This window comes from Chamaea fasciata, unplaced genomic scaffold (genome assembly GCF_029207755.1).
Source record: "Chamaea fasciata isolate MVZ Bird 193981 ecotype frontalis unplaced genomic scaffold, bChaFas1.0.hap1 SCAF_3, whole genome shotgun sequence".
NCBI classification, from domain to species: domain Eukaryota; kingdom Metazoa; phylum Chordata; class Aves; order Passeriformes; family Sylviidae; genus Chamaea; species Chamaea fasciata.
This window is the reverse complement of record NW_027094088.1, coordinates 44,899,733-44,919,219: the sequence shown is the minus strand read 5'-3', so window position 1 is coordinate 44,919,219 and position 19,487 is coordinate 44,899,733. Positions and strand designations below refer to the sequence as shown.

Here is a 19,487-nt window from a genome sequence, read left to right as displayed (position 1 = left end):
GCAGGGACACATAAGTGGTGTTATTGCCATGAGGAGCTGCCTGCCAGCTCCTCTTTTCCAGTGAGTTTATCCTGCAGCCAAGAAGTTTGTTACAGCACAGCACAGCACTGTCCTGAAGGCCAGCCCAGCCCCAGTGCCTGCTCAGGTTAACTGCTCTGTGGATCACTAATTCCTTGATGTGGAAATGGTTCTCCAATCAGGGTCACTGCCAACTTGGAAATACTGGTAAGACAATAATAAAACAAGACAATAGGCCAAAAAGGGATCACAGCTACTTAGCGACACTTGGAGAAAAGCAGAGTTCACATGTTTTTATTGATGCTTTTTATACATTAAATCTGCTCATTTAAAGTCTTTTAGTGTACATCTTATTCCTGAAATTGCTTCAGTATTAGCAGTCTTAAGATATACAGGGGCATCCTTCAGGCATGTAGTGACAACCAGTAGTAACTTATTTTTAAAAAGATTATAAAAAGACGGACATTTGTACAGAAAACTGAATTGGGACAGTTCATTTCACATAGACAGTATTTTAACAAGACTGAAAAAGGATTCATTTTCTAGTCTACTACTGAGTAGTTGAATGCCATCTCAGCTGAAACCCTACCTAGACTACCTGGATTCAGACCTGTCTTAAAAATGAAACCCACAAACATCTACTTCAGACCCTAAGGATTCTTAACCCAGTTAGGAGCCATTTCAGATCAAACAAGTTTCCAAAAGTTCTTGTAATTGAAACCAGCTAAATCACCTTCCCATGTTTCACTTTGGAAAACTAAAAGCTAGAAATCTTGGGTCCTTGTAAGCAAGAGGTGACATAACCATAGGTGTGAGAGATGGTGCTATTGCAGCAGCAGGCTAAGAGGTAAGATCAAACTTCCTGCCCTTTGCCAGAAGTAAGGGGTCAACTGTTTGCTTAATTCAGTCTCACTGTAAAGGTTATAGGTGCTAAGATAAATTAAGACACACAAAAAAAAAATTACAATCTACAGTTCTCTCTTAAATAAATTATAAACATCCCTTTGGAGGTGGATAACTGTATCTTTGGACCCTATTCCAGTCTCATTTCTACTTCACAATATTGAACGGATGGTATCAAGGAATGCCAAATGGTAGTTTAACTTAAATATACAGAGTGCAATTGTTAGACACAGTATGATGCAGCATTTTCATATTGCTAGGTTCAATAACACAGGAGATTTATCTGAGCAAACACTAACTTAGCTTGCCAGGAAACTAGAGAAGGATTTCAATTTGCAGTTAGCATTTCTGGTACTTGCCTAACTCAGAGAGGCAAATGCAAAAGCCTAGATAGATTAAAGGCAGGCTCAGCATGAGTCAGCACCTGTTTGTACTTGACAAGGAGGCACTGTCATCAGAAGAGGTTAAATTCTTTTAGTAGGGATTGAAAAGAACTACCAGCTCCTCACATCCAACAAGTGAACATCTCCTGTGATTTCCACTATGTTGATCTTTTCAAGCTGTTTAAAACGATGCTTGTACTCCAGAGTGTGAACACCATTAATAGCAACTTTGAACTGGTAGGCATCACAGAAAATAATCAGCTGGAAAGCAAAAAGAGAAACAGTTAAGATTTAAGCTCAGGTAAGAAGTGAAAAACAATCGGATGACCTAGCACAGACTTGGTCAAGATGTGTATCTGTTACAGAGACTGTTTCATGCAAAAGCAACATTTAAAAACAAAAATGGGGCATCAATAAAATCCACAGAATCACAGCATAACTTAAATTGCAAAGGGACCCATAAGGACCATCAAGTCCAACTCAATATAATTTAAATCTGCTCTTAGCACAGGTTGAATTTTTGCAACTACTTAAAAAGAAAACTGTTACTAAATAAAGACAAACCTCTGCTCTCTGTGGTCCCATTTAATCCTACGTATTTTCAAGACATGAAATGCAGGAATAGCAATTTTATTTAAATCTGTATCAGTAATAGGACATTTAAGCACCAATGTTAATCCATTTGGCAGATTTTTCAGTTTGATGCTCTTTCAGTTAATCTTACCTCAAAGTACATCCCTGGACTGAAAGGGAAGTTAGCAACTTCCTTTTCTTCTTCTCCCCAGCTGTCATGAAGGTAGGAGTTTCTTACAAAAACTTTATTTTTCATTCGGGGATTCAGATGTAAAGCAATGTCCTTTGAGTCACTTGGTCTCAGATTTATTGCAAAGCTGGAAGATATTTTTTAAAGTTTACTGCACCAAGGGTTTACAGACATGACAACAGCAGTCAATGCCACTTACCAAGTCCTTAGCCAATACTCAGGCTGTTTGGGAGCCAGGGCTGTGATTCACCTGAAGAACCAAGCAGGCAGCCAGCCAGCATGCACTTGTCTCCTCTGCACAGAAACCTTTGCTGGAGGCAGCAAATGTGGGACATGACCCTCCTAGATCCACTTCCTCACTCACAGCTTTCTGTACATGTCTCAGCAAGAAGCTATTGAGCCAAGAGCTGCTCCCCTGCTGCACTAGGAAGCAGCATTCTCACTGGAACACACGGAACTGCCTGCTCCCCCCCCTCTTTCACTCAGGCAACGGAGAGTGCAAGGCTTTGTTTTACCAAAAGACATCACATTCTTCCTGCCAACAAACTGGTTGGACTCTAAGGAAAAGTTCAAGGATTGTCTCCATACATTTAAGACTGCTGGGACACCATGCATACAAAATGTTATTTTGTAGGCAGCAAAGCTCTGCCCAGGCTGAGTGAATTACGCTGCCATCACAGACATGCCCACCTAACAGGGTTCCTAAAGGGGAGCTCTGGAGAAGGGTGATCAGAGGGAACAGTCATTCAAATTCAAATGAATGCTTCAACCTATGGCAAAGACCTTAGTGCATTTGAAAAAAGAAGTATTTCCTCCCCACCCAAATTAGCTCCAGCTGTCAGACTGTTGCCCTCTTTGGAGAATTATTCTTTCCAGATAGGAAATATTGCAACATTTCCAAGCTGTGAAGTTCTCTTTTTCACCAAGAAAAAGAAACATCTACAGCTATGTGAAGTGAGCAAGAGAAATGAAATAACTTATAAACTCTACATAAATATATAGGCTGAAAAGCATAAACATAAAAAGCAGACAGCCTGCATGCTTTAACAGCCAAAAGCCTCTTTGTGCTTATATGCATCTGAGCACATTTAGCACTTGAAAAGTGCTAATCAATTTTTCAAGCCAAAACAAGGAAAAGAAATGCTACTCCCTAAGTATTAATTATCCTATTAAATCTGAAGTCCATCCAAACTTTGTGGATAAGGATTCCAGACCTCAGATTCTAGTATGAACTCTGAATGCTGTTCAACTGGAGGGAAGAAACATGCCCCGAGGAAGCGGGAGTGCAGCACACACACACACACAAAACGTGAAAACATGCTTCTCATCATTTTCATTTCTTATTAATTGCTTCATTTTTAGGCATGTTTCTGCAGAGCCAAAACCACCCTTGAAGTAAAGGGCATTTGTTCAGACATTTGCTGAGCTCCATTTTGACTGTGTTGTGCTCCCCTCCTCCCCAAGCTTTATTTCATGTTTGGAAAATGTTTTCTTTGCAACCCCTTGTTCCTAATTTGCTATCAAAATTATTGCTCATACTCCCCTAACAGCTTCCATGGAATCACAGAATGGCCTGGGTTGGGAGGGACCTTAAATCTCATCTCATTCCAACCCCCCTGCCGTGAGCAGGGACACTTTTCATCAGATCTGGTTGCTCAGGGCCTCATCCAACCTGGCCTTGAACACTGCCAGACATGGGACATCCACAATTTCTCTGCAAACCCTGTTCCAATGTCTCACCACCCTCACAGTAATGTATTTCTTCCTCATGTCTAAGCTAAACCTACTCTCTTTCATTCCCCCTTGTCTGTCACTACATGCTCTTCTAAATAGTCTCTCTCCATGTTTCTTATAGGCACTTTTCATGTACTGGAAAGCCGGAATTAGGTCTTCTTGAAGCACTTTTTTTTCCCAGGCTGAACAATCCCAATTATCTTAGCCTTTCCTCTTAGGAGAGGTGCTCCATCCTTCTTAATCACTCAGCTATTGTCAGGCACCCTCATGTTTATACCAAGGAGGTTTGCCAGAGAAATTATTTTAACATGCAGCATTTGAGCACACCAGCAACTCGCCTCACTTGTGTTTCACCTATTTCTGCCAGATCCTTACTCTTGGATCTCTCTAGAATAAAAGCTGTCTCTGTACAGTACATTTGCTCACACCTCCTGCAGAATGGAGAGTCCTAAACAAACACACAAATTTGTGAATGACACAGATTGAGTAGGTAACACACTCAGGTTTTACCTTTACTATTCACAATGGAGCTGCTCTTTTAAGTCCTCTCTAAAGCCGTAATCCTGCTGGTTCCTGAGGAAACTGCACTGTAGTTTCAGATGATTCCAGATGCAAAGTTGCAAGTGAGTAAGGATATACAGAGGCAATGGAAAAGCCTACTCATTCTCAAGAGCACCTCAGTTAAATAACAGAAAAAAACCATCAGTAACACATACCTCTTCGGGGTTTTATTCACTTCTCCTTTAATGGCAATTGTGCATCCTGGACGAAGTGCAGTATCAAGTTTCCCAACATAAGGAACACCCTGGAAGCACACCCCCAGTAAAAATTTTGACTGTGATTTACTTTTTTCACTTTTTTTTATACAAGCTGAGCTTTACTATGAAAGGAAGAAATTTTGGCCTAAAATTGCAAATCTGCACTTACAGCTAAAGTTGTTCCTACCAGCATATTGCGAGATCCTAATACTATAGTGGAAACTTAGATTGAGATAAATGCATCAATGTATTGAGTTTTAATTTAGACTACCACCTTGGGTTCAAAACAAACGTTATTTACAACTACTTCTGCCACCTCTAATGGTGGAAGGAGGGGAAGAAGGGGAAAGAAAAAAAAAAAAAAGAAGAAAAAAGTAATCATGAAACTCCCTGTAATAGTTTAAATTCACATCACATAATTATTCAGACTTATACATGACTTCTCATCTCTGGAAGTATCAGTTTTGCTTTAAAGAGTAAGACTCATGCTAAGGTGTGTCGTTGTCCCGTGGTCACATAAGTACTAGAAGCAGAGTCACTGTGTTCTGTCCTCCTGGCAGCAGCTCATAATGATAGCCAGTGCAAATGTTTTATTTGTCCTTTTTTTTTGTTTCATTTTTCATTGTGTTAGAAGTTATTTTTAACAGGGAAAAGAAGGGAATGGAGAAGCTTCACTTTTACATTTTTGCTGAAGTCCACCATTTGCAAACTACAATGTTGCATGTTGTTTTGTTTGAAGAAGGCAGGCGGTCAAGTGACAAAGAATCTAAAATTATGGCGCTCAATGCAACTTCACCTTCTCCACAAATTCTATTTGTATATATTCCTGGCTTCAACTCCTTTTCAGTTTGAGTGCAGTCCTTGTGCCAGTGTGGATACAGTCCACCTGCCCAGGTTTTTGCAAAAAGATGAGCACTCATTGCATCTATACTCCATGTTAGCTGGGTGCAAGTTCTACCCCTAAGGAGCAATGCTTGCATCCAGCTACCTAAAGTGTACACAGGGATCTGTCAGCAAGAGGAAGATGTGGCAGACAGGTTCCACACATGTTAACACGACTGCAGAATACTTTCACTTTGCAGGTATTCCATAAGGCAGAGAAAACAACACCCATGTCTATGTGAAAAAAAATTCAAATCTGACTTGGTCCTTTAAAACTTCAGATACTCCACTTTTCATTTCTTTTAATGTCTTTGTTTATGGTTGTGGATGGTGTGTTTATCTTTTGGGATTTGTAAATGATTTAACAAAAGTCTCATTTGTACTAGCAACAGAGAAGAGAATAACCCTCTACAAAACCTCACTGATGATCTTTCTTCCTTCTTGTCTTTTGTGCATGTCTTTTCATGAATAACCGAAGGATTTTTGATTTTTTTTAATTCCAAATTGCCACAAATCTATAGGAAACACTTACCAATTGTGAACCATTTGGCATTTCCCCCTGCAAGAGAAGAAAAGAACATTATCTAGCTTATCAGACAACAGGAAGATTCACTCAACCTTTTACAAACATACGTACATTTTCTGTACTTATCTTTGTTACTCCTAGAGACGATGGCTGAGAGCCTTGTAAAGACTGCAGAAAGAGAGATATTTAGGTGTCATTGCTAATGTCATAGAACTTTAGCATAAAGTTGGTTTCGAACAATATAAGGATCATCATGCTTTGAATGGTGAGCTGTTAAGATGGAAATCCAGGGCTATGTCATTGACAAAGCTAGCCAAATCCCTACAAACTACAGAAAAGTTCTGAGGGTCAACCACTGAAGCCAAATCAATATTTCTGATAATCACCTCATTACAATTTTAATCTTTATTTAACAGTCAGAGCACTTTCAAGCCCTCAGGATCTCAGGGTACCTGTGGAGTTTTCCTCACTGCGGCAGAAATACCAGTATGGCAAGTCCACACAGTGGGGTTCTTGGGATTCTAAGCAGCCCTCTGCATCCTTGTCCCTTCTCATGGGGAAGGACAGACAAGCAACATGGCCATGGCAGAGACAGTTCCAGCTTAGCTCTAGAAGATCGTGTCTTCAGGTTGTTTATTCCAATACAAACCTCCAACCTCCTCTTCAGAAAAGTGCATGAAAAGCAAAGACTAAAAGGAAAGAATCACCTTTCTCCATTCCTTTCTTCCACAAAGCATACAGCATCAGCAGCCACAGATTAAACCAAGTGTATGTTTTCTCCTTGGGTCAGAAACCAACTTAAAGCACCTGCCTGTGCCCTCAAGCTCTTCTTGGAGTCAGTCCTCCAAGATCAGGATACAGAGAGCTTTTGCAGGAATATTGTTATGGCAACATGCCCAAGACCAAGTGATGGGACTCAAAAAAATCTGCTTACCAGCTCTGCACATGATCTTTAAACATAGCAGACCTATGTTTAAAGCTTAGACTTCATTATGTTTAGCTTCGCCTCCTACCAAAACAATTATTAGACTGCTGCCCTGAGTTAGACCTGATATTTGGCATCATGAGTCAAAAGCTTAGCTCACAATGTAGTGAAGATTGCACCGAAGTGACAAGGAATATTTCACAGGAGGAGGCAGGCTACCTTAGTGAGCGGCAGAAAAGGGAAAAGGCATTGACCTCATGTATCTTCCTGGAATTTATCACCTTCAGTTTCTGTTCTAAAAGTCTAACTCCTCCAGAACAAAATGATCTCTCCTTCTGCACAGGGAAAAACTCCCTGTTAATTCCCTATCAGTAGCAGAGGTGGCAGCTGAGAGGAGGCACAGCACAGCCTTCACTCGGAATTCACTGCACTTTGGTCCTCGTGCAAGTCAAGCTACAAAGTCTGAGAAAGAATACCTCTTTTCATCCCTATAGATAAATACTTCTGACTTCATTCAACAAATTAGTCAGTTAAGCAGGAAAAACAGGGCTGTGCGCAAGGAGTTCCAGCTGTGGCTGACCTTGGCACTTCAAAGCCAAAATACAAGTTACAGCCATGGCTAAACTTGTCACTTAGAGGCACTGAATACGCACGAGTTCCTTCTGGACCCCCTGCAATATCTGAAAAGTCTAATCCACTCCAAGACTAAGTATCCAATCAATTCTTATACCATCTGTCCTGTTAACTTTGTAAGCTGCAAACTTTGGTCACTTTCTTGCCCCTAACTGCAAGACTAAAACAGGAAGACAGAAATCCTCATGAGAGTCACATGCTGAAATGTGGGGAAACCAAAATCTCCCTACTAACACTGGACTGTGTAGCTGCTTCTCCTTCCTTCCCTTGCACCATAAAACCCACTATGCAGTTTTGCAGAACAGAGGAAATGAATCAAACAAGTCAGCTATGTACACAACTTACCTTAGAAACAAACTCTATGGTTTTGATCTGCACTTTGCCATATATTCCAAGAGTATCTATTTTTTCAAGGCTAATTCTGTGGTTGTAGAGCAGCAAATGCTTTTTGTTTACAGTCACCTAAAGAGACAGGAAACACAACAGAAAGACTGTATTAAACACACATTACACCAGCCATGTATCAAATTGTATCAAATGCACACATCTCTGGTTTACACTGGTTTGTTACACAAACAATTTGGTACAAAACACTCCTAGGAGTGTCCTAGAAATATCAGATCAACTAGGTTTAGGTCATCCATGATTCAGTCTCTCTTTCCATCCCTATGAGGGAGATTCATTTGCCTACACTAAAATTTACATTTCACACCTCTGTTTCTCACACCTGATCAATTACCAATGTGGTATTACCAACAATGCAGCAGAATCTATTACTGCAGTCTGACAAAGCAAGACAAATACACCTCACATGCCCCCTCCAAGAGGACTGTCCTACACTAGTCACAGAACAGGTTTATCCCAAGATTAGCCCTTTGCACATACACAGGGAAGGGTGGAGTAGCCATTAGCTATGGCAGGAAGTTCCTTGCCTACTCATCCAATTTGGAGGGAAGCAATACAAAATTAAAGGTCTGACTTAATTATCACCTCTTTAAAGAAAAGCTCTAAACTTTTCTGTAGTTAGACTATACCTAGGTAACAGAGACACCCAGACCTCCAATATTTATTTCAATTATGCAAATTATTTCAATTATTTCAATCTACTTTATCGGCCTGGCAATGGCTGCAGATAAAGAATCAACCCAGACTCACCTGGAATTTATCCTTTAAAATCATGATGACAATCTCAAATGACTTTCCTTTTTCAAAGGGCATCTCATAAGTGATCTCCTCCCAGCCCCACTTCTCCCTCTCCAGTGTGTTGCAAACAATGCAGCCAGACCTTCTGAAGCGCGGGTTGAAATGGAACGCCACATCAGCTCGAGGCTTTATGCTGCTGCCACACTGTAAATCCACCTGGAACCTGATCAGAAAAATAACACAAACCACACTCAGCTCAGTCTCTCAAGAACTCACCCAAAGGCTCAGTACATTTGTGTTTTACTGTGGAGCCTCAGAACAGACAGACACAATGAATGTTATTGGATAAGAAAAAATCCCCAAACATTTGTCCTCCTCTCTTCCTACATAGCTGTGAAAGGTTCTCCCATGATCTACTGCAGTGAATATAAATGTTTAAGTTTATTTAATGGTCATCATCACATCATGTAAACTCCTCACTTACTGTGTTCACCACCTTCCCTCCCATCACCTGCAGCAGAATATATGAAATAAACCTTGGATCAGGTCAGGGAACAGAACCCCCTTACTGGGCACAAGCACTAGCCCATACCTCCTTATCGCAGTTTAACTTAATTCCTACCCACAACACATTCAGTTATCAATTCTGTTAAGTCTCAGATTACCCTTTAAGACTGATTCAATCTGATGCCCTCACAGAGATTTAGATCAAGCCTTTGTGTGCCATCCTAAGCAGGAGGCCTGGAAACATTTCATCCATTACATTCTGGATCACATGGTGACCCTGCAAAACATGACAACACAGCCTCTACCTGTCTGCATCATCAGGAACAATCCCATGTATCACAATCAGCTCTCCAGGAACAAGGCCACCATGTATTGTCCCAACATATGGAATGATCTAGACGAGGGAAGAAAAAGATATTCCAATATCATTTTGTGATGGAGGCAAATAACCCCAAAATAGTTTAAAAATTAGCATTCTAATTCTTAATTATATGATGCTCTACAACATTAAAAGAAACACAACTAGTTTTTTAAAATAAAAGAAAGCACAACAGAAAGAGAAAATCTGGCATACTTTCCCCTACCAAACCCAAGTTTTCAAATAAAATTAAAACTAAAATTTCCCTCCTCCATTCTTAGCTCTCAAATGAAGAGTCATAATATTTTACTGCCTTGCTATTCATAGTGCATAAAGAGAATTCATTTCAAATTAGGTCATTCCCAAGGGCTGACTACTATCAGATCCTTGCTGGTACCAGGAGCAACTTCCACAACTCCCCAGACTACAGGAGCTGCCTTTTTGCTTGTTCTAGCTCCATTAGGGAAAACAGTGCTAAGAAGAGACTATGTCACAGAGTGTCTTCTTAGTAAAACCCACACAAACACAACAAAATACCTCATCCTAAGAACTGCACAGTGCACTGAAACAGGCCTGTTCAGGAGTCTTGGATTTTATGGTGTCTACAGTATGGAGTCTGGATCAAAGCCTCACTATCTTCTCTTCCTTATCAACAGCTGGAGAAGGCAACATATGGATGTTACACCGAACTGAAATGGCAGCACGGTGAGAGCTGTTAAGCCATAGGGAGAGATATGTCAATTACGATAAAAGCCCCAAATACCCCCGCACAGCTCATTGGCAAAGACTCAGACATGCTCACAGAAGGCCTACCCTGATCACCCAGCGTTTCAGGAAGGGATGAGAAGCACCTTAATATTAAACTGAAGTTCCCAGCTGCTTGGCCCAAAAGCAAAGCACTAAGTCTACATCTCATCACATGTGTGATATGCTTCAGACTGAAAAAGGAAGTAAATGGTAGAAAATGTTGCTTTTACTCTGGTTAAAAGACTGGAAATTTTGACAAGGTTGGTGTTGGTAGTTTTTAAGATTTTAGGATACCTTTGAAATTAAATATCAATTGCAAACAAGAGTTCCAGTAATTTAACAACAAAAATAACAAACACATTGGAATTACTACTCCTGAATGCAATATTGGACCATAAAATGATAAGTTGAGATTTTTATTTTTAAAATATATAGATCATTCCATGAAACAGGCAGATATGAAAAGGATATGTTTGCTAACACTTATTTTTGTTAATCTGTGAGGAGAAAGGAACAACAGATACTGTCTAAATCCAATGTTGATTATTTCTGCCAGTAGATACACATCCTTTTCTGCTCACTCTCCACTTTTCTTCTCAGCTGCCCACCCACTGCATAAAACCTAATTCAGAGTCATCTTCTGCATTGGGAAAAAAAATAGAACTTGCTTCTAAAGCAAATTGTCAGGTTGTTTTAAGTCTCATCATTTTTATTGGTTTTAGCAGGTGCAGTAGAAGAGGACCAAAATGTGAAATAAGGTGTTAAAAGTGAAAGAAAAGTGAAATCTCTTTGCTTACTGGTAGTGTCTTGGTTCCTTAAAATACAAGCTGCACACCAGAAGATAATTTTTATTCAAACAGTAAGATCAATAATAATAAAAAAGAAAAAGTGTATCTTGATTGTTCTCATTTTTACACTCTGCTCCTGAGGGGCAGTAGCTCTATTGCAATAAAGTAGTAAATTACTGGTTTAGTCTCCAAAGATAAACCAAAGAAGCACACACAGGTCAGGGATACTGGTTCTTGGCCACTTTAGTGAAGCAAAGTTCTACACTCCTGAAAAGGAACTGTGCAAAAGCACTTCTTTATATTCAGAAGAATGCATTTATTTAAAAGAAAAGGTGGCCCATCAACACTTCAGCAGCTCAGATGCCTAAAAGACCACAAGAGAGCATTTTCTGGGTGCAATACTACAGACTTAACAAGACTTTGTAATCACAGAATGTGCCTATGATTTCCTCATGTCTCAAGATCCTCTTCTGCTGTTTTTTCCTCATTTATTAAAAATAGTGCTTGTCATATGACATGATCTACCATCATCCTGTTTTTCTTCCAGACCTCCAAAACTTAGCTCTAAAGCCAACTGGTCAATGTCAACTGAGTTTGAGAGGTCTCAAAGGTGATGTTCCTCCTAAAACAAAATGCCAGTTTTCATAAAACAAGAGGAAATATTACTGACTTACAGAGGAAAGGACTGTCATAAAAGCTTTTATCCAGCCTGCTGCCCCACCAGATGGGAAATTATATCATTTCTTGTCAGATGGGTGGAATAAAGGGCATAAAGGAGGAAAGGAGATTTTCTGCATGCTTGAGAACAGTACAGTAATGAAGAAATACATCTCAGACTCAAACCTGTAATAAAGGCTATGAAGTTTTGCTGCTAATGGAACAATGTACTGAAACAATGACATTTTCATAGCCTGCCCTGCTACAGAAGGGCTGAGGTTGGAAGACACCTCTGGTCTCTCTAATGAAACGCCTTGCTCAAAGCAAGGTCACATAGAGCAGGTTGCTCACTGCCTTGTCTGGAGGCTGCCCCCAAGTCATCAGCACAATCCTTCCCAACTCTGCTTCCATATCCCAACCCCAAGTACTCATTCTTTTTCTCACAACAGGCTCTTGACCCCTAGCTCTAGTTGAATTCACCTGCTAAGTCTCTCACCCATCATACTGATCAGTCCCCCTGCAGACACCCAATTTTGCTGGACGCTTAGTCTCTCTCTGACACTACTCCTTTGTCCTAAACATCTCCTAATCCTCTTCACATCTTCTCTCCCACCAAGATCTCCATCGACCAACTTTCATCCTCCCTTTCCTTTTGCACTTCAGTCCTTCCTGCTTCTAGTAAATCACAGAGCTTTCCTTCCTGTTCCAGCTGGGTTCTTGTGAAGGAGGTTGAAACTATTCCCCCCCTCACCCCTAACTCTATTCACTTTGCAAGCAGTGACCACACACTGGGAATAAACAATCAGACTCACTGAGGGCCCAAGAGTGTGACAGTGCAAAGTTTCAATAGATAAGGAAGTCCTGTGCAGGTCTGTGTTACTGACATTCCCCATAAATACTTCACAGATTTTAGTATTTTTAAAGGGGTCTAGCACAGAATGGTAAAAAAACTATTTCCTGCAGGTTCAAATGAACTACATTTTCTAAGACACAACAGAAAACACAGCTTCAGGTTATGCCTTTAGGCTAAGCCAAACTCAGGCTGCTGTCACAGACCATAAGAATGCTTTTCCAGAGAAAGTTTCCAGACTCTGAGCTAGGCAAACAAAATTCTGTCAAATCCAGTCTTTGCAACTGCTGAATCATGTCAGCTCAAGTCTTCTGTAGAAAACATAATTCATTATGAACTGAGATATGAACTATGAAAAAAGATTCCAAGTTTAGTTGTTCAGGCACCACAAAACAGACATTTCATGAGAGCTGCCAGGCACCACCAGTGTTTACAGGGAATTAGGAGTGAAAACACTTCTTATCATACTTTCACTTTCCAGCACATTCTGCTAAAATGTCAGACATCTACATAAGCTGTACATGAAACAGGATTATCCTCCAAGGCTGACAGAACATCTGGCCTCTTGTGCAAGTCCTGTCCACTTCTTTACAGCACAATTTCTAAACATCTTCTAAACACTTCATGTCACATGTGCCATTCTCCCTCAAACACCTGAGTGATGCAGAGCTCTCAGTACCATCCCTCACTGTGCAAAACAGCACCACTGACATAAAACAGGCAAGTCCCATTTCCCAAGGGAGACACTGCTGACATGACAGAGGAGTTACCGGGTTACTGATTGTCTGCTGGGATGTATCCAAGGGCAGCTCACAGATTTCTTTTTGTGGTGTGTCCAAGGTCAGTTTACGCATTTCCTTCTGAGTTGCAGCCAAGGATGTCATCTTCCCTCCTCCAGCTGAAGTCTGTCAGCTCTGTGTGCCCACAGCTGGAGTGTTTGTAAAGAACTTACTGATCAGGCAACTCCAAAGGAGGGATCCCTTCGGAAAAAAAAAACCCAAAAATTTTAATAAAGTGAAACAAAGTGACACAACATGGACTGAAACCCTCCAAGGTACAACTATAAATAGCACAAGAAATGATGCAAACATCTTTCCAATAAATCTGCTGGAGTTTTGAAACATGAAATTAAAAGGCTTGCTTAAAGCACTGAGATGCCACACTGGTAAACAATGCCAGCAGCAGCATGCTATCCCCATGGCAGACAAGCTACAGTGGGTGACCTTGCCCTTTCTACCTTTATCTTACATAAAGTTAAGACATTTCTTCCTCCAACACATACAGACCGTGAACTCCACAAGTAATTACAGGATTTTGCAAAACTAGAATTAAAAGCACAACATTAATAAGAAATAAAGCTTGTGAGTATACTCAGCTACACTGCAACTTCTTTAGCAAATCAATCCTTTAACAAAGGGACCAAAATTCAGGGCCCAACTGAAACTACTAAGTAATATTTCTGGCATATTCTGGAGAAACAAGGTGGCATGCAAGCTGTGTGGTGATGACAAGCAGACAGGGAAAAAGTCAAGGATGAGGGGTCTAGCCACATTATTGTGTGACAACAGCAAGCAACGTTATGACTTAAAAAAAAAAAAAACCCACCACCAGAAAAAACTCCAAAGCAACACAAAACCAAAACCCCGAGATCTGTGGCCTGTTCCCAAAGGGTTTATCTTGTGCAATGATTAAACAATAGCGTGGTCCATTTTGCAACATCTGGCTTATCTTTTGGAGATTTGGACTAGATGGGTATTAACTGACCCACCTAAGACCAGTATCTAAAACACAATTCCGAGTACATCACGTGCCAACACTGCGTAACTATTTTGCCCTTTGACCTTCTCAAGGGATACCACCATAAATTCACTTTTGCCTGTGCAGGCAAATTTTATTGATTTCATTTTTAAAAGGAGAAAATAAAGACCAAATGGAACAATCATTTTGCATTTACTATTGTACAGTCCAACGAAAATGAAACCTACAATCCAGCAGACTGCCATGTGAACTTCCTGTGTGTGCAACAGCAATCCAGATCCTGCTAGGAGAGGATCCTGGCACAGGATCTTGGCAGAGCAGGTGGCACCATGACAAAGTGATGAGTTAAGGATTTTCTTGTTTACAATAATAAGGTCGCAATAATAAGGAAAGATACAACCCAGGCTCTGTTTGTCAAAAGCAGGACATGCAACTGCAAAGCTCTCCTGTATCCTTCTGTCCGAGGAACCACTACCAGGGTACGTGTTACACCAAATCTGCCACACGGCAAGTTAAGGCTCCCTGACTCTGCTTTGAGAACTGAGATACACAGGCTGTCCTTTTCTCTCACACATTGCAAGTGGCTGGAAATATCTTCCACAGAAAAAAAGAGAAAACCGTAGAGGCCAATATGAGCTATTATGCTTCCCACTGTGACACAGAGAGAACGTGTCCTTCATGAGTTACCTTCATGAGGGTAACTCCGGTCAGCCCTCACAATTAAAGCGAGATTCTGCACCCGTGCGAACAAGGCTTCTGCAAAGAGAATTACCGAGATACTTTCTGGACATCTGCAAGTAATTAAAGTACAAAACACGGGCGGTGTCCCCCCGTCCCCCGCTATAAACCCAACACTCCCGAACACTGGAAGGACACAGGACCAAGCAACCTCGGCCACTTCAGCTTTACAGCGAACCGAGGCAGTCCCGGCTCCCCACAGCCCCGCCGGGAGCAGTCCCTCTCCCCGACACGCACGGGCGCGGGAAGGGATCGCGTCACTGCATTCTCCGCTCCGTCCCTTACCTACCGGACGCACCGCGGCGATCAGCACCGCCCGCACACCCGCGGGACGCGCCCGCCCGGCGCCGCCGCCATCGCCGCCGGCCGCGCGCCCGCCCCACGCTGCGGTGACGTCACCGCGGCGCCGCCCGCGCGGGCGCTGTGGCGCGTGCCCGGCGCAGGCCGCTGGCCCCGGCGCGCGCAGGCGCCTCCCCCTGCAGCGGGCGGGGTGGGGCTGAGGCGGCGCCTATGGCGGCACGCGGGCTGCGCTCGCACCTCGTAATTAATGTTTCATGAGGTTAATCGCGCTCCTTCCCCTGCGAGCCTTTCGCTTCCTGTGTGTGTTGGGCTTCTTCTGAAGGTTCCGGGTCACACCGCAGCCCCATCTCCTGACGAGGCACATCTCACACAGAGTCACAGAATTGTTAGGTCCTTTCCAACTCTCTGGTGATCAAGTCCAACACCCTGCGAAGGCAGGGTCACCTCGAGCAGGTGACACAAGAATGCGTCCAGGTGGGTTTTGAAGGTCTCCAGACAAGGAGGCTCCACGACCTGCCTGGGCAGCCTGTTCCAGTGTTCTGCCATGGAAAGAAGTTCTCCCTTACGTTCTTGGGTTTTAGCTTATGGCCATTGCTCCTCACGCTGTCACTGGGCATCACTGAAGAGAGTTTGACACCATCCTCTTGAACTCACCTGTGAGATACTTCTGTGCATTAATGAGATCCCCTCTCAGCCTTCTCCAGACTAAGCATGCCCAGCTCCCACAGTCGCACCTCCTAAAAGATTCTCCAGACCCCAAATCATCTTTGTGGCCTCCACTGGACCCTCTCCAGGAGCTCCTTGTCTCTCTTGTACTGAGGAGCCCAGAACTGGACACCGCACTCCTGATGTGGCCTCTGTAGGGTGGAGTAGAGGAGCAGGATCACCTCCCTCAGCCTGCTGGCCACACTCTTCCCAATGTACCCCAGGATATCACTGGCCCTCCTGGCTGCAAGGGCACTGCCAGCTTGTGGTCAGCTTTCACCCACCAACACTCCCAGGCCCTTCTCTGCCAAGCTGCTCTCTAGTAGATTGGCCCTCAGCCTGTGCTGGTACTTGGGAATATTCCTCCCCAGGTGCAGGACCCTGCACTGGCCCTTGTTGAACCTCATTAGGTTTCTCTCCGCTCAGTTTTCCATGCTCTCCAGTGACCCAAAATGACTTTGGTCATTTCTGTGACCAGATCCAAACACAGTTTCAAAGCTCACACTGGGTCATTTACTGCCCCAGGACCTTCGTGTTTCTCAGACCTGGAAATCATACCCAACCTAATCTTGAAACTACCACCCCAAGGCTGTGCTTCCATCCTCCTGTTCCTAAGAGTGATTTTGGCAGTTTTGGTCTAGTAAGCAGGAAGGCCAATGAAGTCCCTTGCAGTTTACAGCTCCTGATGTGTAATAATAGTCTGCTCAGAGAAGCACTACTTCAGGTTCCCCCTGTTAATACGCTGGATGGGGAAGAGATGAGTACAAAAATAAAAAGTGCAATATAAAAGGCTCACAAGCTTAAATCACCATCTCCTATTCAATTAAAGGCAATCAGTATTTCTTTGCCCTGCAAAAAGCAGTGTATGTGACTATAGTGAATTTAGAATGGCATTCAGCCACTTGTCACAAAGACCACTACAGTATCTTAGCTAGATAATATCCAGTCTTCTATTCCGCAATTAATCAACACAAAAGCCCCATCTCAAATCATATCTACTTGCTAGAGTTCTGCTGATAGTTGTAGGATTGCTGCTTTAATGGGTACCTCAGGTTAGCTGAATCAGATTTGAAGGATTCATTCACAGAAAGGTATGATAACACTTCTTTTGAGGAAAACTGCACAAATGAAGTACTCAGATAAAAGGGCATAAAAGCAGATTGCCTGGGGAAAGGTACCTTAGAGTCATGCATGGTTGTGAGAGAGGACTGACAACTATTGTGTGTAGTCAGGTGCTAGCAAAAACCGTGCTATTCAACTGTTCTACTTCATTCCACAACACTTCTTAAAAAGAGAACAAATAAAAGATCCTGAGCCTGAACTTAGTTTTTTCTTTGAAGCTATTTTTCCAGGCACTCTATTTGAAAGTGTAGAACTTTAATAAAACCAGACTGACATAAGTACACAAAATACATTCAATTGTCAGTACTAGACTGCAACCTCAAAGCAGGTTTGAAACTTCAAGTCAAACAGCAAAGACAGAAAATATGCTGAAAGGCTGGAATAAAACATATGATGCTGAAAGGAAGTGGAATAGTAAGTGGAAGTGTTTCTAGAACCACAGAAAATAAATTTTACTACTATACTACTTCTTGCTCAGGGCTCTTCCACTTTTGGGAAGAAACAATCCAAAGGAAATACAGTGATTTGAATTATGCACCAGCTCCTTACTGAAGCAGAACAGCTGCTTGATTAACACGATTCTAGGTTGAGTCATAGGCAGTTTATGAAATTTGGAGGAAAGTCCCTGTTTCAGCTCCCAAACCTAATGCAGCATTGACAATGAGTTTGGTTACAGCTTCAGCAGCTTTGTGCTACAGTGCTGTTGCTTTGTTCATAGACTGCCACTCTCCTGCCGATTTCTTGTGTCTGCTATTTTTAGCACCCTTTTCTAATGGCAGTCCTGACAGCAAGTAACACAGTCTTCCCTTATTTCCACAGTCCAAGTCCTAAAAGGCTTTTTCTTTTAAATTTGATTTGCACTCAACCATTGCAGGGTCTACGTGTAATCCTGGCAGCAGAGACTTCTCTTGTTCCAGCAGAATTTTGCTTGCTGGAAAAATAGAAATGCTTTGTCAAGACAGATGCAGCCAATTTCAGCTGAAGCAAATATAGCAGCTATTCTTGGCCATGAGGTAGCATTTCATCAAGGACCCTGTTACCCCCTAAGAAATTTTACCTGCCTCTCCTGTCCTTGATGCCAAGACTGTAACCTGTGTCTCTCAGGGTAGCAAGCCATGGTCCAAAGTCAAAGTGGAAACATACATAGTCACACTTACTTGGCCTGGTATTTTATGCACAGTTCCAATGATAAAATTTCCATTGATAGTGGAATTCCCTAGATTTGACATGAATAAACACTGGTCTCCATTAAGAAACCTGCCCATGGAAGTTAGTGTCAGCTAATTTTTTTATAATGTTGTTGTACCAGAATAACTGTAATTTTCCCTAATTTATACAGTACTACAGGCTACAGGGGTAAAGCCTCTAGCACACTGGACTGTTAAGCAGACATTTTGGGCTTAAGGACTTCATATGATCTCAAAAGACTGATGTGTCTTCTGTAGTTTTAGTGGAGCTGTTTGTGCATTGCAGCATGTTCTGATGGAATGTAAATGTCATTTTTTTTAATGTCATCAACAACATGAAACTTCAGTTATTCCCCTAGCTTCTTTGAAAGGCTTTAGACTCAAAGAGGACATGAATCACCACCCCTTGGTACACCAACATTAAAATTTCAGTTGACAGCCCAGCTGGCTCAGCTTTTACTTAGTTATGAGTTAATCAGTGGCCTTCCATAGCTGTTTCTTGATATGTCACTGTTTAGCTTCAGTGATCATTCAGATCTTCCAGTTTTCAGTTTAAAGCTTGCAAATCACAGGAAACAAAACCTCATGGTTTTTTAAATAGGCTTACGGATTCAAAAGTTTAGAATGCTACAGATGCTTCAGGAACTAATGAATATTCTATTTTTTGTTGCAATGCCTGTTTTTTAAAGCAAAATGTTAAACAGAAGCATAAGAGCAAACAAGATACAGAATAGATATGAAGGCCAAAGGACAAGCAAGATACCAACAAGTCACTAGATCTTCTGTAAATCAATTATAGGCCGTATAACCCTTAAAACATACTCACCCCTTCTTTCTTAAATCAGTGACGTGACACTCTAGGTTTCTTGAAGTAGTCAGTATCACTCCTTCATTTGCGTTGCAACAGAGACAAGAGCAAACCTGTGCCTGTGCTTGCCCTCTGCATACCCCGCCACAGCTCCACCCCCAGGCGGTTGTGCCGCGATCTGCACATAGTGATTCACTCCCTGTCTACCGAGGGACTGAATTAAAACCAGGAAATAGATTTCCTGATATAAACCAGGAAATATCATGCATCTGTGCAAAGGGAAAGACTGTGAGA

At 42.0% G+C, this 19,487-nt stretch overlaps 1 protein-coding gene across 4 annotated transcripts; it reads right to left on the bottom strand.

Moving 5' to 3' along the window:
* Positions 1–291: 291 nt before the first annotated feature.
* LGALS8 (galectin 8) lies at positions 292–19,285 on the bottom strand. Of its 4 annotated transcripts, XM_066178829.1 has the most exons (11): positions 15,361–15,382; positions 15,021–15,089; positions 13,346–13,555; positions 9,481–9,569; positions 8,681–8,891; positions 7,871–7,987; positions 6,079–6,135; positions 5,974–6,000; positions 4,518–4,606; positions 2,029–2,194; positions 292–1,565 (listed from the first exon to the last, which is right to left on the bottom strand). In XM_066178829.1, exons 3-11 carry the CDS (start codon positions 13,457–13,459, stop codon positions 1,416–1,418), a joined length of 1,020 nt encoding a protein of 339 aa, XP_066034926.1. In that variant the 5' UTR covers positions 13,460–13,555; positions 15,021–15,089; positions 15,361–15,382; the 3' UTR covers positions 292–1,415. The 4 variants fall into 4 exon arrangements, with proteins under 4 accessions (XP_066034926.1, XP_066034927.1, XP_066034925.1 ...); XM_066178830.1 differs by lacking the exons at positions 15,021–15,089; positions 15,361–15,382 and adding an exon at positions 19,212–19,285; XM_066178828.1 differs by lacking the exon at positions 15,021–15,089 and having other exon boundaries at positions 15,361–15,440.
* Between the last annotated feature and the right edge of the window lie 202 nt (positions 19,286–19,487).

Bases quoted from the DNA above. Each gene is read 5' to 3' on its own strand.
- LGALS8 (XM_066178830.1), bottom strand. From the start codon at position 13,459: ATGACATCCTTGGCTGCAACTCAGAAGGAAATGCGTAAACTGACCTTG. The intron at 9,570-13,345 runs GTAACTCCTCTG...TCCCTCGTCTAG, and splicing joins AGCAGACAATCAGTAACCCG to ATCATTCCATATGTTGGGAC. The intron at 7,988-8,680 runs GTGAGTCTGGGT...CTGTCTCTTTAG, and splicing joins TTTTAAAGGATAAATTCCAG to GTGACTGTAAACAAAAAGCA.